This window comes from Aptenodytes forsteri, unplaced genomic scaffold (assembly GCF_000699145.1).
Source record: "Aptenodytes forsteri isolate BGI_AS27 unplaced genomic scaffold, ASM69914v1 Scaffold26, whole genome shotgun sequence".
In the NCBI taxonomy this organism is placed as follows: domain Eukaryota; kingdom Metazoa; phylum Chordata; class Aves; order Sphenisciformes; family Spheniscidae; genus Aptenodytes; species Aptenodytes forsteri.
In genome coordinates this window covers 1,215,090-1,228,436 of record NW_008794125.1, presented here as the reverse complement: position 1 = coordinate 1,228,436, position 13,347 = coordinate 1,215,090, and the positions used below count along the sequence as shown (strand labels likewise).

Sequence of the window (13,347 nt, the reverse complement as noted above, 5' to 3'; positions counted from 1 at the left end):
GAGATGCAACATACAGATGGGCTCGTGATCGAGGGGTGGACTTGACCATGGACACTATAGCACAGGTTATCTATCCATGAATGCGAAACATTGCCATCAAGCAAGCCAAGCGGTTAAAGCCTCTCTGGTATGGAGGACGATGGCTGAAACAAAATATGGGGAGGCCTGGCAGATGGATTACATCACGCTCCCACAGACCCGCCAAGACAGCCAGGACAGCTGACCCCAACTGACCAAAGGGATATTCCACACCACGTGATGTCATGCTCAGCAAAAAAACTGAGGGGAGTCGGCCAGGGAGTGCTGCTGCTGCTCGGGGACTGGCTGGGCATCGGTCAGCAGGTGGTAAGCAATTGCATTGTGCATCACTTGCTTTGCATGTTCTTTTATCGTTATTTTCCCTTCCTTTTCTGTCCTATTAAATTGTCTTTATCTCAACCCACAAGTTTTACCTTTTTTCTGATTCTCTCCCCCATCCCACCGGGGGGGAGTGAGTGAGTGGCTGTGTGGCATTTAGCTGCCGGCTGGGGTTAAACCACACCTTTACTTGGAGAGATAAAAACGGAGTGCATAAAAATGTTAATACTCAGGCTCAGACAGGCTTTAAACACCCCGTTTGCAGCATTAAAGTGGCATATTAAGCTATTTTTCCCTCACATGGAAACAAACTCAGATACTTACTTTTTTTAAATGCATTGTGCAAGGATGTATTCTAGCAAAATGTCTGATTTCCAGCTGAGATGTTCGGGATCTTGGGTCACTTGAAGTACTTACTGATCGTGGTCCGAGCTCACTGCCAGCAGTCGTTCCTTCTGACGAGGGAAGGGCAGTTCTGGCAGCAGTGAGCAAGGGCCGCTGCACGGACTGTCCCGCCGGCTGAGGACAGCACAGGCTGATCAGGCCGGGGTAGGGCGAGCCCAGTCCCACGGCTCGGTCGTGTCATGCTGACCGTGCCAGGCTGCTGCTGTCTCTTCCCTTCCCCAGGTGGGAGAGCTCCAGGCTGCGGTGCCTGGGTGGCAGGGTACCTCGGTGGCAGCCCACGCTGCCGGGCAGAGCGCACCGGCTTCTGCGAGGTACGAGAGAATGCAAGAATGACATTTTTGAACTGACAAGGCTTTTTATGTTGCTGTACTGCAAGAACCTACCAAAAATGCAGTGCTCGTCAAACACCTGTTAGACTACTCCTAGGACTAAGGATTCAGTAAGAAAACACTCCGGCCCTGCAGTCAACACAGGCCAGGTGAAGAGCCAGGTGCAAGGAAGCCCCAACCCTGTGTGTCAGCCTTTGAGCCTACCACTGTGGCCAGGAGGAGTGTTGTGGTTTCACTGTGTGCTGCACCTGTTTTGGCATTTTAGAACAACTTTTTTCAGTTTTACGATAAAAGTCTGAGCTTACCAGGGAAGGGCAGAGAGTTATAGACTACAACATCCTTAAGCCAGCTTCCTTAAGCCTAAATTGCTACAGGCAATTTATCTTGCATCTTAAAAATACTTAGCACTGCTCAGAGAGAAGGGACTTTTCTGAAGTGCCTATGGCTCACGTTCCTCACCTGTTTCCCTCAAGTACTGGAGGGAACCAGCCCATTTCCTTCCCTGCTGCAGCAGTGGAATTCCCTTATCCACCTGTGCGTGTGGAAGCTGGCCCCATAGCTTGCGCCCTGCATCCTCTCGTGGCAACTAGTTATGCAGTCTTGTTTGCTCCAGCCGGAGCAGCAGAGGAAGGGGGGGAAGCTAGTCATGTTCTCAGCAGGGCTGGGCCAGAAACAAGGGAGTTTCTCGGACCGAGGTATCTTGCTGCTGCTCTTGGGTTAGTCAGCAGTTTTGCACTCTGAATACAGTCTGAACAGCCGCTGTAACAGCCAGCGCCGAGTGGCGCAGTACAAGGTGCAGAGTAAAATACCTCATCTCTTCTCATCCGGGACTCTGAAGGAGTGCCTGGCTTTGGTCCTGAGTATCTTCTGTCTCGCAGGCAGCAGACGTGGAGGTATGACTGACTTTCCCATTCATCTCCCTCAGGGGGTGGTAGAGGTAGTCACCGCTCTCATGGCGCCTCTCTGACCTGGCCTTGAGAAAAAGGCCTATGTTTCCCATGGCGCTAATCACGAGAAGCAGAGCCAAGACAGAGGTCATGGAGATCCAGGTTTTTCTGTCAGACAGAAGAAAAATCCACGTAAGCAACATCTCTTGACCTGCTTTCACATGTTCCCAGCGTGCACGTGACTTCTCAAGGCTTGCGCTCCCTTCTCTGTCACCGTAAGCGTGTGGTTCTGCTCTCAGGCAGGCGAGAACACGCTCTGTGAAAGCCTCTGAAGGGCTGCTCTGGCAGCCAGAGCAAATGGCTGTTTTTAGCTTTCCACTCAGTTAACAAGTGACCAGCTGTGCCTGCAGAGCAACTGTAGCTTCACTAATACTACAGCAGCTGTGCTCTGGTGTGGAACTGTCCTTGTCTGTCTGTTGCATATACAGTGCACCAGCGGGAGAGGAAAGGCGGCTCTTGTTGAAGTGTAAGCTGCAGAGCGCTAGGCTCAGAGCACGAACGGACAGTGATGGGGGCTTCAGCTCAGCACTTGTCTTATGGTTGGGTTTCTATCACTTTGCCTTCCATATCCTCATCTTTCCCATCGCGAGAGCTGTAGGCGATATAAGGAAGCCAGAACACAGATGCTTTGGGCAATGAAGCAGCGGGTCTGACACGCTGCCCTGGCACTCGGGAGGTGGTGTGAACAACTCCATCTCGCAGTGAGCAACTGATGGCATGGACTCGGTGTGTATGTATACGCGTATATGACGAGTATTACACACTTACTCTGACAGAGGGAATTTTTCTTTGCTCCTTCCCTTATTCTGGGAAGCCAAACACCGCCCAGCTGGAAAACAAAGAATAGAGGGAGGAAAGGCAGTGTTGGGGGGAAGGTGTAAAATTCCACTGAAAAAGAGTAAGCTTAGGTAAGATGACAGCCAGCCAGAGCTGATAACTAAGCAAACAGAACATTATGCACCAAAGCTGCCCTTCCAACTTTTTTTTTTTTTTAAAACACAACCACTGTAACCAGAGGTACCTTTGTTTAACTGGTCCTGTATTGCCAATTCGTAGGTGGTGTTGCAGCTGCCTGTCTCCCGGTCGCAGGGACACATGTGTTCACATGCACAGGGTTTCTGGCAGTTTGGCCCATACCAGCCCATGGGACACTCTAGGGAATTGATTACAAAGAAATCAGTCACTGGCAAAGCTCCACGTGCTTTGAAACCATCCAGTCTATCACTGCAGCTCCCCCTGCCCCCAGCTCAACTGTGCCTGTTTCCCCAGCTGCACCAGCTCAGTGCCAGGAAGGATGGGCACACTCAGAGCTTTAGGAGAGGCTCAAACCTCACCTACATCTGACTGGGGTATTCGTGTTGCTTCTGTCACCGCAGCAGTCTCTGGCCTCGTTGCTTCCCATGTGTTTTTCTCCCCGCCACGTCTGAGCTACGGCCCCGCTGTTTGGCTCAGAAGCAAAGGTGGAGGGGGGCATCAGCGGCCAATCCCTAAAGGGAAGCAAGTACTCGCGTTTGAGTACAAGCATCCAGTGGGCTCTTCGGCTGCGCTGAGCAGTCGGGGCCCCAGGTTTCCCGCAGCTTGCCAAAGCTGTTCTGCTTGCCCACCCTGCTCCCTCCAGCAGCCGGAAAGCACCAAACGGCGAGTCAACTGCTGTTATTTTGTTTACTTCAAGGAGAAGATTTTGTAAAATAGGGATGGGGCTGGCTGAGCATTCCTAGGCTGGGAACAAAGCATCGCTAGCGTAACCATGCACGCAAGACGTTTACACCCACGCTGTAATTAACTTGTCCTCTCACCAGAGCAGGCTGTTCAGTCAGATACACAGCGGGGCTCGAGCACTTCAGAAAAGCTGGAGTGGTTACACAATCGAGAACATCGCTCGCTCTGTTAGCACTAGCACCTGCACAGCCGGAGTTCGAAGGTTGTAAGCCAGAATGGCCCTTTGGAGCATTTCACACCCACTGACTTGGGTCACCCGAAGCCCAGGCTACAGGCAGGGCCTGCTGCAACACCCTCAAGCAAAGGATATTCACGTACTCATGTTCTACACTCACGCGCTTAGGAAAGCAACACCATTCTTTGGGGCAGAGACTAAACAGGCATCCACAATTTTCTAATGATGAAGAAAACTCCTCTTTCCTCTCTGCTCCCTCCTTTTCTTTTTAGCCAGTTTGGGTAGGGCAGGCAAGCCCTTAAGAGCTGGGAGCTGGCAGGTTACGCTCCAGCTGTGAAGTTCAGGCCTGAGCCCGCCTGGCAGACCTCACACTTGCTTTGCCTACAAGAGGTGGCTTGGATGTGACACAAAAACCTCTCCCCAGCCCAGGCTGTTATTCAGAGCAGCCCCTACCTTGCTCGCAGCTGGTGCCATAGTACCCAGCCGGGCAGGAGCAGGCTCCGTGCGCGGGGTCACACGAGCCACCGTTCTGGCACCGGCATTTCTGGGTGCAAGCGTCCCCATAGAAACCGCTAGCACAAGCTGCAGGAGACAAGCAGAGATCTCATCAGGACCCTCGTTACAAAGGCAGCAATCCCACCCCATGCCTCTACCCATGGAGTATTCAATGGCACAGGGTATTGACAGCTGCTCGGAGAACAGAAGCCGAGTCTGTGCCTTGAACAAGGAGCCAGGGCTTAAAGTGCTTCGCACCAAGCCAGTCTTAAGGTGTTCAGGCTGCAATTAAACTCACATTGACAAAAAAAAAAGAGAACACTGTGTAGCCTTTCCCTTCATTGCTCCCTCTTGGAAAAGAATATTAGAGGGACCTCCCCACCACTGCAGGCAGCCAGCTGTTCGGAAGCGGTTCACACCATCCTTTTGCTGGCTATGAAGAAGTGGAGTGGAACTCAGTATTACCTTCACTGCAGTTGCTGCCAATCCAGCCAGCATCACACAGGCATCCAGCTGTGCAAACACACACAAACAGGCATTAACAACAACAGAGAAAGACTTAGAAATAGCAGGAACTCAAAATTAGGAGCCTCTCCTTCTTGGTGTGCCTGCTTAACCTTCCCTGCCTCTGCCAGGGAATATGCAGAAGAGGAATCCTGAGCTCACACACAGGTTAGGTTCAAATACGCACCCACTACAGCTGCCAAACACAGCAGAACCTCCTGCTGATTGGATTGAGAGATTAACTCTGGGTCAACTATTAGCAACACCTTTACCCACCGAGCTCTGCCCAGTCACTTCGCTGGTGCAAACTCGGCTGTGAATTGAATCAGGGAGGTAGTAAAGAAACAGGAAAACAGGATTGAGCAGGCACAGAAGAGCAGAAGCTGGGGGGTGTATGTTATGGCAGTCCCCAGATTCAAAACAAGCTGACAGAAGGGTAGCAATTGCTCACTTGTAAAAATCATGAAGCGGGAGAGCCAAATAAAGAAGCAACAATAAGGGGAGGGGGTAGAACTCAGCTGCTTTGTCATACAGCGTAATACATTGCCCTTCCCATCAGCAGGTTTACAAACAAACCAGGAGCACAACCCCGGGGGGCAGAAAGGGAAACTGAGACACAGAGTTTGAAGTCAAGTCCTATTACAGGTCCAGTTTCCAGATCCGGGTCCCAGCCTAGCACTGCTGCTGTCTCCTAAAGGCAACGTGTTCTGACCATCTCTACCGCTGCTTCAGATGCTGGAGGGAAGGGGGAGAGCAGCTCCATGCACCCAGAAGGTAAGACAAGAGGTGAGGCACACAGCACCGGTTGGCTTCCAGAGTCAGGGCACGGGCTGGCCAGACAATCAGCACCTGCGGCCCTAAAAGGCTGGGCTCCCGGGGCTGGAAGCCTCTCCAAAGGGCGCTGCTCCCTGCAGCGAAGGAAGCGGCTACTGCCGGTGCCAGTTCACGTGACCTACGCTCCTTCACGCCAGGGTGGGAAAGGACCCTATGGACCAGCCAGGACTGCACGCAGTGATGCACTGAGGCCCCACCGTGGTGCCTCGCAGGCAGGTAAGCGATATTCCCCACGTATATACTGCCCAGGTCCGTGCTTCCCCTAGAGCTACCACAGGCACCCACTGGCATCTCCGTGTTAGAAGCCTTTGCGCACCACAGTGACTCACCGTCGGTGCAGATGCCATGCAGGCTGCAGTTGGAAGGGCCACAGTCCAAGATGTCACAGGCTGGGCCTCTCCAGAAGTCCCCAGTGCAGTGGCACTCCCCTTGCACGCAGTCCCCGTGACCGCTGCAGTCTGCAGGCTCACAGGTGGGCTCGTGGATACACACGATGGTCGAGATGCTCCGAGGGCAACGCCACATGCTGTCAAAGGGGCTGGGGACAGAAGATGGGTCCCGTAAGGCGTGCAAGCGCTGTGCTGCTCCCAGCCCTACGTGAAACCGGTTGATATAATCCACAAATTTTCATCCTGATTCACTTTGGCAAACAAGAACATTAATAATGGGAAAATATAAACATAAAACTAGATTTGAGTCAATGTGTTAACTCCTATTGGATAGGAGTCATTTCAAACATGGAATTGTTTGACAAGACACAGAAAGCAACGTGCAAGCAAAGTCTCCCTTTAAGCAGTCCCAGCTTCCCTAACTTTGGCGTTCAACACGCCTTTTCTTGATTATTATTTGCTTTGATATAAGTGACGTCAGTTATAGCAACGCTTGGCTTTCAACTGTCAGACTGCAAACTGAATTTTAAATCCCGTCATGTTTACAGTCAGAAATGACTAAAAAGCTAAATTTAAAGTAAAATACTCTTTAGGTTCCCTCATGGGCAGGGCAGAGTCTCCCAGTCAGTGTTTCTCTTCCATAATAATAAGCTGTTGACAGATCTGTGCTAATTCCTGTGAACGTGCAGCTCTGAATCTCCCAGTCTAAGAGATGCTTCCATATCCGATTCCCACATCAGGCCACCCAGTCATGCCCAACAGCTTTGCTGCATGTGTGAAAACAGCTAAACTTTAATCCCGGGTGACTAAGCGAAGAAAATATGCAGTCACTAAATCGCTTTAAATTTTAGTCACTCTCCCTCAAAACCTGTCACTTGCCTTTACACTGTGACCTCCCAGCAGGGCAGACTGACTCCCTTGCAGAGCAGAGGGGTAGGATTGAGCTCTGCACGCTCACGGGAGCTGCGTGGTTACTTGTGCAGCCCTGGGCACGTGCAGCCAGCACCTACCAGTGCTCAGACGGGTAGCTTGCGAGGGTCCCATTTAAGACCAGCGTTGCAGACCCTCCACCATCCAGGTTGATAGCGTTGATGATTCCCTGCTGCTTCAGAAATTCAGCCATTTCCCAGAGGTTGACACTGCAAAAGCAAACAGTTGTTCGTTTCCCGTTCATGCTGTTTGACGTCAATGAAACTGCTCTACCAGAAACTTGGACCCTCTCCTTGGCAGAAAGGGGGAAGCTCTCCCATCCCAGGTATGCTGACTCGCTGCCTGGAGGCTGCCTTAGCCTTTTTCTGGCTCTGCCCTTCTACCACCATAAACTGTTAAGCACTGTCTTCAACTGACCTCTTTAGCTCTGTGAGTCTCTGCCTTAAAACATATTACTGGCAGCCGCAGAGTCCCTCCGGTTCCGGTGACAGAATTTAAAGACCAATTTTGCACTTGCCCCAAGGGCTTACCACAACCCTGGCCTTACCCTCTGGATTCTGTCTGTCCATCCACGTGAACCAAGACCAGCTGCCCCTGATTGTCATGTCCAACTGCAGTCCTGGCTGATATCACGTTGATGAACTTGTCGAAGGTTCCTGTGCAGGAGAGGGAATAATTCACGCACCAGCTGGGTGACAGCACTGGCTGTTTAGACACATCTGTCTGCAAAACAGCTCCCAGCAAGGAGCTCATCTGAACTGAAACACAATGAGAACAGAGCCCAGGTTCCTTTTGTTCATCCAAGCCCATCTAGGAATAACATTTCCAGAAGCGCTCTTGTTAAGTTTTTGTCTGGCACAGGGACAAAGAAGGGGATTCACAAGCCCTCAGTTTTAAACTCCTGTAAGAGGCATCTGCTTTGAGTTTCTCTGAACAAGTATCAATACCAATCATGCCACCACTATTTACAGTCCTCAGCAAATTCTATTCAACAACCCTGAACAGGCGAGCGCAGCCTCATCTTGCAGGCAGCCTATTTCTTGTACTGCGCTTGCCGCAGACTCAGGGTAAAGTAGCACAGAAGAAATTTGGACCTCTTAAGTGAGCAGCAAACTGCAACTAGACAACATAGATTCCACTGCTACCCCCTCCTTCCAACAGCCCCGTCAGAAGGACAAGCTATACCCAGGCTGAAGCTAGGCTGTACAATATTTACCTGTGGTTTGAATTTCATCACACTCAGCCATTTGACTCTGACTGATGTACACTTCTCCGTCTCTTAGGAGCCAAACTACCCCACTCACAAGCTGCACAAAAGGGTTTGCTTGATCCAAGACATCTTCCTCAGACAGGTAACTAGGAAAGAGAGAGCAGGAGGGGTTACCCACAGTCACAGCAGCGTCATGTAAAAGCCTCTTCTGCTGCCAGCAGGCTCCAGAAGCAGGGAGAAGGTGGCTGAATGAAGGCTAGCTACATCCAAAACTAGAAGCCAAGCAGTGTGAAACATCACTTTAGCAGCCAGAGTAGACCCTGTTCTCCACTGTTCTGCACAAACCCACTGTTAATGATGGTCCCAGGCCACTGTGCGTGAAACAACTCCTGCCAACAATGTGGCCAGTGGACCCGAGCCAGGATAATAAGGGCAGAAAGCATCTGGCGGAACATGAGGGCAGAGCCATTGCCAAATACTCAGGGATCTGTGGAAGCAGCTGTAACATCTTGCTGTCTGTCAGCTTCCATTCTGCAAAATAGTGACACCAAACAGCTTTTGAGAGGGTTTTCAGCAACGGCATCCAGTCTGCCTACAGCTGCACCGAGGGGAAGACACTGCTGGATGCTACCTGCTCCCCTCCGTCTGGGAAGGAGCTTCCTCTACTCTTCCAGACGGCAAAACCTTTCACCGAACAGCCAGCTACCATTTCCATGATCGGGCGTTGTGTGTCGCTCTGGGGTGCTTCCCAAGGGATATTCTTCTCTCAAGAATTAGGGTGCTGACTAACACCCGCCTCATCAGAACCTGACGCTAGGTGATGTTTGCAGCTGACAGGAGAGGACAGCAGCAAAGGTTGGGGCTGAACAGCTGTGCTTTCGCTGTAAGCTCTGCCTGTGGTTTTTGGTTTAAAACTGATTGCTCTGCGTGCTCCAGACATGTCTTGGGGCTGGATGCTCAACTTTTAGTTTTTTAGTATCCGTGACTGCAGCTGAACAAAGCTTCACGCTTTGTAGAAAAGTGTAATTGAAAATACCTGAATGGAAAACATGCAAAAAGAAATCCCTTTACCCAAGGGAAGGGAACACAAAGATGAAATGAACGCAGCTGAAAATGGATCAAATTGCACAACAGCTTGAGCATGGACGAATCAACTGTCAGCTTTTAAAGCCTGCAATTATCCATGGCCAGTCTAGGTGGCAGAGGCAGCATCTTTGTTAGGTGGGGGGTAACAATGTGCCCTGGAGCACCGTCCTGCTGATCATGATATAGTGTGAAAGGGTCAAGTGCAAATCACTTTCCCCACTGCCCTGACAGACCAAATTATTTACACCAAAACTATTTCTAGTGTCATGTTTTGGAAGCCACAAGGACACCAAGCAGACAACTCGCACAGTGCCATGACTGCATTTAACACGGGAAATCCTGCCAGAGGAGGAGAGAAGCTGGGCAGAGCTGAGATTAAGGACTCAACAGTGACCTTGCAGTTGCTGTTGGTCCCCTCGGCAGAAGCCCCCTCGCTAAAGTGGACACGTCACCAACTCTGCCAGCCCCTCCGCCACGTAAATTAAGGCCGTGGTTCTCAGGGCTGTCAGAGAATGGCTGCACACTAAAGCCCCGGCTTGATACAGTCAGTTTGGCTTTGCAGGGACCCTTGCTGAGGTCTGAGGGCACGTGGGAGCGGGCTAAGAGAAGGGTGGAGAATGCAGCAGCTTCCAGACTGCTTCTCAGTCTTCTGAGACCATCAGAAGGACCTCTGGGAACCCTTCTAGGACCTTTAGGGTGCCTGCTGCTGCTGGGGAAAGGTAGCTACCAGGGGCCTTTACTTCCAGCAAGCGCTAACAGTCCCTCTGTCAGCTATTCCCCATCGAAGGGTGCTTTGAGCTTTTGCCTCCAGCCGATTAGGGAGTGTCACACGCCCTTTCCCCTGGTGCCAGGAAGAGGCCTATATATAACAGCCAGGCTGAGACCACAGCTCCCAGCAGCCAAGAGATGCTGCGGCTCGTGCAGTAGGGAGCTGGAAACTCTGCAGAGGGCAGTGTCTGTGGTCAGCTGTGGTGACACACCACAGGGCACAGCCTCCAGCACCGACTTCTACAACTACTCCCAGCACAGCAGACACCTCGATTCAGCCCGAGCTGTGGAGGGAGAAGGCAGCGCTCCAGAGCTCGAGCTGCAGGGATACCTGGTGCCTCTTGCTGAAGCTGGGGCCAAGGGAAACAGTGTCCTAGTGTGCGCTGGCTGAGGAGCTGTGCTGCCAAGACGAGGAGCTACAGGAGGAGGTCTGCATGCTGCACAGCAGCAGGGATGATGAGAGAGATGGACAGATCTTCTCTAATAGCCGGCAGAAACAAAACCCTGAACCCCGCAGTGCCCAGAAGGAACACCCAGGATCTGCTCACTGGGGTGGCAAATCCTGTGATGATGAAGGCTGGAAGTCTGTGAGCTCTGGCACCAGGAGAGAGCTCTTCCTCCACCCAGGTTCAGTGCCCTGGCAGCAGGCAAGGGGCTGGGAGCTCTGTGAAATGATGCGTCTGTGCCAGCTGAGCCTGAACCGCACAGCAGCACCAGAGGAGGTGGGTGAGTGATGGGGGGAAGCTCCCTGCAGCAGGGGACAGAGCCCCCACCTGCTAACCTGTCTAGGGAGGTGTGCTGGGGCCTCAGATCTAGGATGGTGTGGGGAGACTGCTGAGGCTTCTCCAGCCCCAAGACTATTACCCCGTGCTGCTCTTCCGCACAGGCAACAACAGCACTGCCAGGGGAAACCAGGAGTGTATCAAGAGCAACTGCATGGCTCTGGGGTTGATAGCCAAGGGTGGCCCACGTGGTCCTCTCCTCAATCCTGCTGGTGAGGAGGAAGGGCTTGAGAAGCAGTGGATGGATTCTGTGGGTCAATATGCAGTAGCACAGCTGGTGTTGACAACAGGAATTTGGCTTTTACAAGGACAGAACCCTCTCTGAGGAATGAGAACCTGACCAAGTGAGGCAAAAGTAACTTCTGTAAATAGGCGATCTGTTGAGGAGAGCTTTAGACCAGGAATGACACAGGAGGGAGATGATCACCCACAGTCAAGTGAGGAAGTGGTAGACCAGGCTGGCAAGCGAAGGTTGCAGGGTGACATGGGCATAAGAACTCCAAACAACAAAGTATAAACAAAAGGGGACCTCAGCCATATGCACACAAACAAGGAAATGGTGAGAGGTCTTACGAGGAAGCTCTCACCCTCTTCCTGGAAACTCGGAGCGGGTGCCTATGTGAAGTTGTACACTAACGCAAGCAGTATAGGCACAAACAGGAGGAATCGGAGGTCTGTGCAGCTGCAGGGCTACAACCTCACTGGGATCACGCAGACATGGCAGGATAGCGCGTGTGACTGGAGTGCTGCAATGGACGGACACAGGCTCTTTAGGGACAGCCTGTACCCAGGGAATGCGGTGGGAGAAGTGGGGAGCAGTTGCCCTTTACATGAGAGAGCAGCGGGAACGCCTGGAGCTCTGCCTAGGCACTGACCACAAGCTAGCTGAGGGCTTACAGGTTACGATTAGAGCTCTGGCAGATCAACGTGGGTGACATCGTGGTGGGTGTCTGCCACAGACTGCCTGGTCGGGAAATAGTAGATAAGACCTTCTTCAGAAAACTGGAAAAAGCCTCATGTTCACAGGCCCTGGCACTTATGGGGGACTTTACCCATCTGCTGAAAGGGCAACACAGCGGAGCACAGGTAATCCAGGAGGTGCCTAGATTTCTACTTAACAGCAAGTAACTTAAGACAAACTTTTTTTACTGTAAAGGGTGGCCAATCGCAGGAACAAGTTTGCCCAGAGAGGTTGGGGGGTCTCCATCCTCGGAGATGTTCAAAGCCCAACTGGACATGACCCTGAGCAACCTGCTCCAGGCTAACCCTGCGCTGAGCAGGGCGTTGGACGAGGCACCTCCAGAGGTCTCTTCCAACCCCAGCATTTCTGTGCTGTAGCCAGAGCAGTTATGTAGTCTACTCTGCCTCTCCTCTGTGGGGAGGACAGAGACCTCTTGCCCTTCTACCATAATCAAGTGTACCTGCTGCATGTTGGGAGAGGAGACACAGGAACCTAAGCAGCTAGAGATCATCAGAGTAACTTATCCAGCTTCTCTTCATCCTAGGAAAAAAAGCCAATGGCCAGATACAGCTCAATGGCGTACAGGTAGGACAGCCCTAATTTAAGTGTTCAAAGCATCCTCATGCTGAATCAGGCAGAGGCCAAGGATGCAGTGCCTGGGCAGTGCTTCCAGCCTCAGTGATTCCTACCAGTCTTCAGGGAGGAGAGAGCGCTCTCCAAGCATCCCCCAAGTTCTTACCCAAACACCATGGTGCCATCCTTCCGGATGCCGAACTGAGCGTTTTGCAGGCCTCCAGAGTTTCTCACCAGCTTTCCATCGCTCACAACGTTCCCAAGGCACTCTCCGGTTCCCATGTCAAAGTACCCACCGTTCTGGGCCACCAGACACTTCCCGAGCTTTGCGGTCTCTTCCACAGGGGCTCTGCGGTAAGCCTGGCAGCCTCCCGCGCCGCCCGGCTCTAGCACAGAGACGGTCCTCAGGGGGTTCCTCACAAAAGTGAAGTGGCCGTAGACCGCCTTGCGGTCCTTGCCCTCTGGGGGGATGTAAGAAACAAACGTTCTGGTGGTAGCCACTGGGCCGCCCGTCCTGTTGTCGCTGGGCCAAGCTTCGTATGTTACGTTGCCGTACTTGACGGGCTGGCAGTCTCTGACGTGCCTGTGGTGGTGCCGAGGGCCGTGCCGGGAGGGGAAATACGGCCGCAGCAGAGGGTCGCTGGGGGGGCTCCTGCAATGAGAAGATCCGGTTGCCCCAAGGCTGCCCTGGCAGAGCGCGTCTGCAGCCCTACGCGGTGGGACGAGAGCTGCTGGGCTCGGGGCGGTGGGCGGGGAAGGCCCCACCGACATCCCGGGCCCGGCTTCTCCCCTGCCCCCGGGGAGTCGCCGGTACCGCTGTAACCCACCCCGGCTTAAGGGGAGCTGTCCCGCTGAATACCCGCACCACCAAGCCGACCTCGGG

At 52.6% G+C, this 13,347-nt stretch overlaps 1 protein-coding gene across 1 annotated transcript in view; it reads right to left on the bottom strand.

Annotated features, from left to right (window-relative positions):
• Positions 1–1,614: 1,614 nt before the first annotated feature.
• NAGPA (N-acetylglucosamine-1-phosphodiester alpha-N-acetylglucosaminidase) overlaps positions 1,615–13,347 on the bottom strand; it is a 15,946-nt gene continuing 4,213 nt past the window's right edge. Inside the window, exons 2-11 of the mRNA XM_009278298.2 lie at positions 12,631–13,116; positions 8,301–8,440; positions 7,632–7,740; positions 7,165–7,293; positions 6,095–6,303; positions 4,893–4,940; positions 4,386–4,514; positions 3,060–3,191; positions 2,807–2,867; positions 1,615–2,146 (exon numbers count right to left, since the gene is read on the bottom strand). Of these exons, the coding sequence (XP_009276573.1) occupies positions 1,912–2,146; positions 2,807–2,867; positions 3,060–3,191; positions 4,386–4,514; positions 4,893–4,940; positions 6,095–6,303; positions 7,165–7,293; positions 7,632–7,740; positions 8,301–8,440; positions 12,631–13,116 (1,678 nt within the window). The 3' untranslated portion in view covers positions 1,615–1,911. The remainder of the gene's footprint in view (positions 2,147–2,806; positions 2,868–3,059; positions 3,192–4,385; positions 4,515–4,892; positions 4,941–6,094; positions 6,304–7,164; positions 7,294–7,631; positions 7,741–8,300; positions 8,441–12,630; positions 13,117–13,347) is intronic.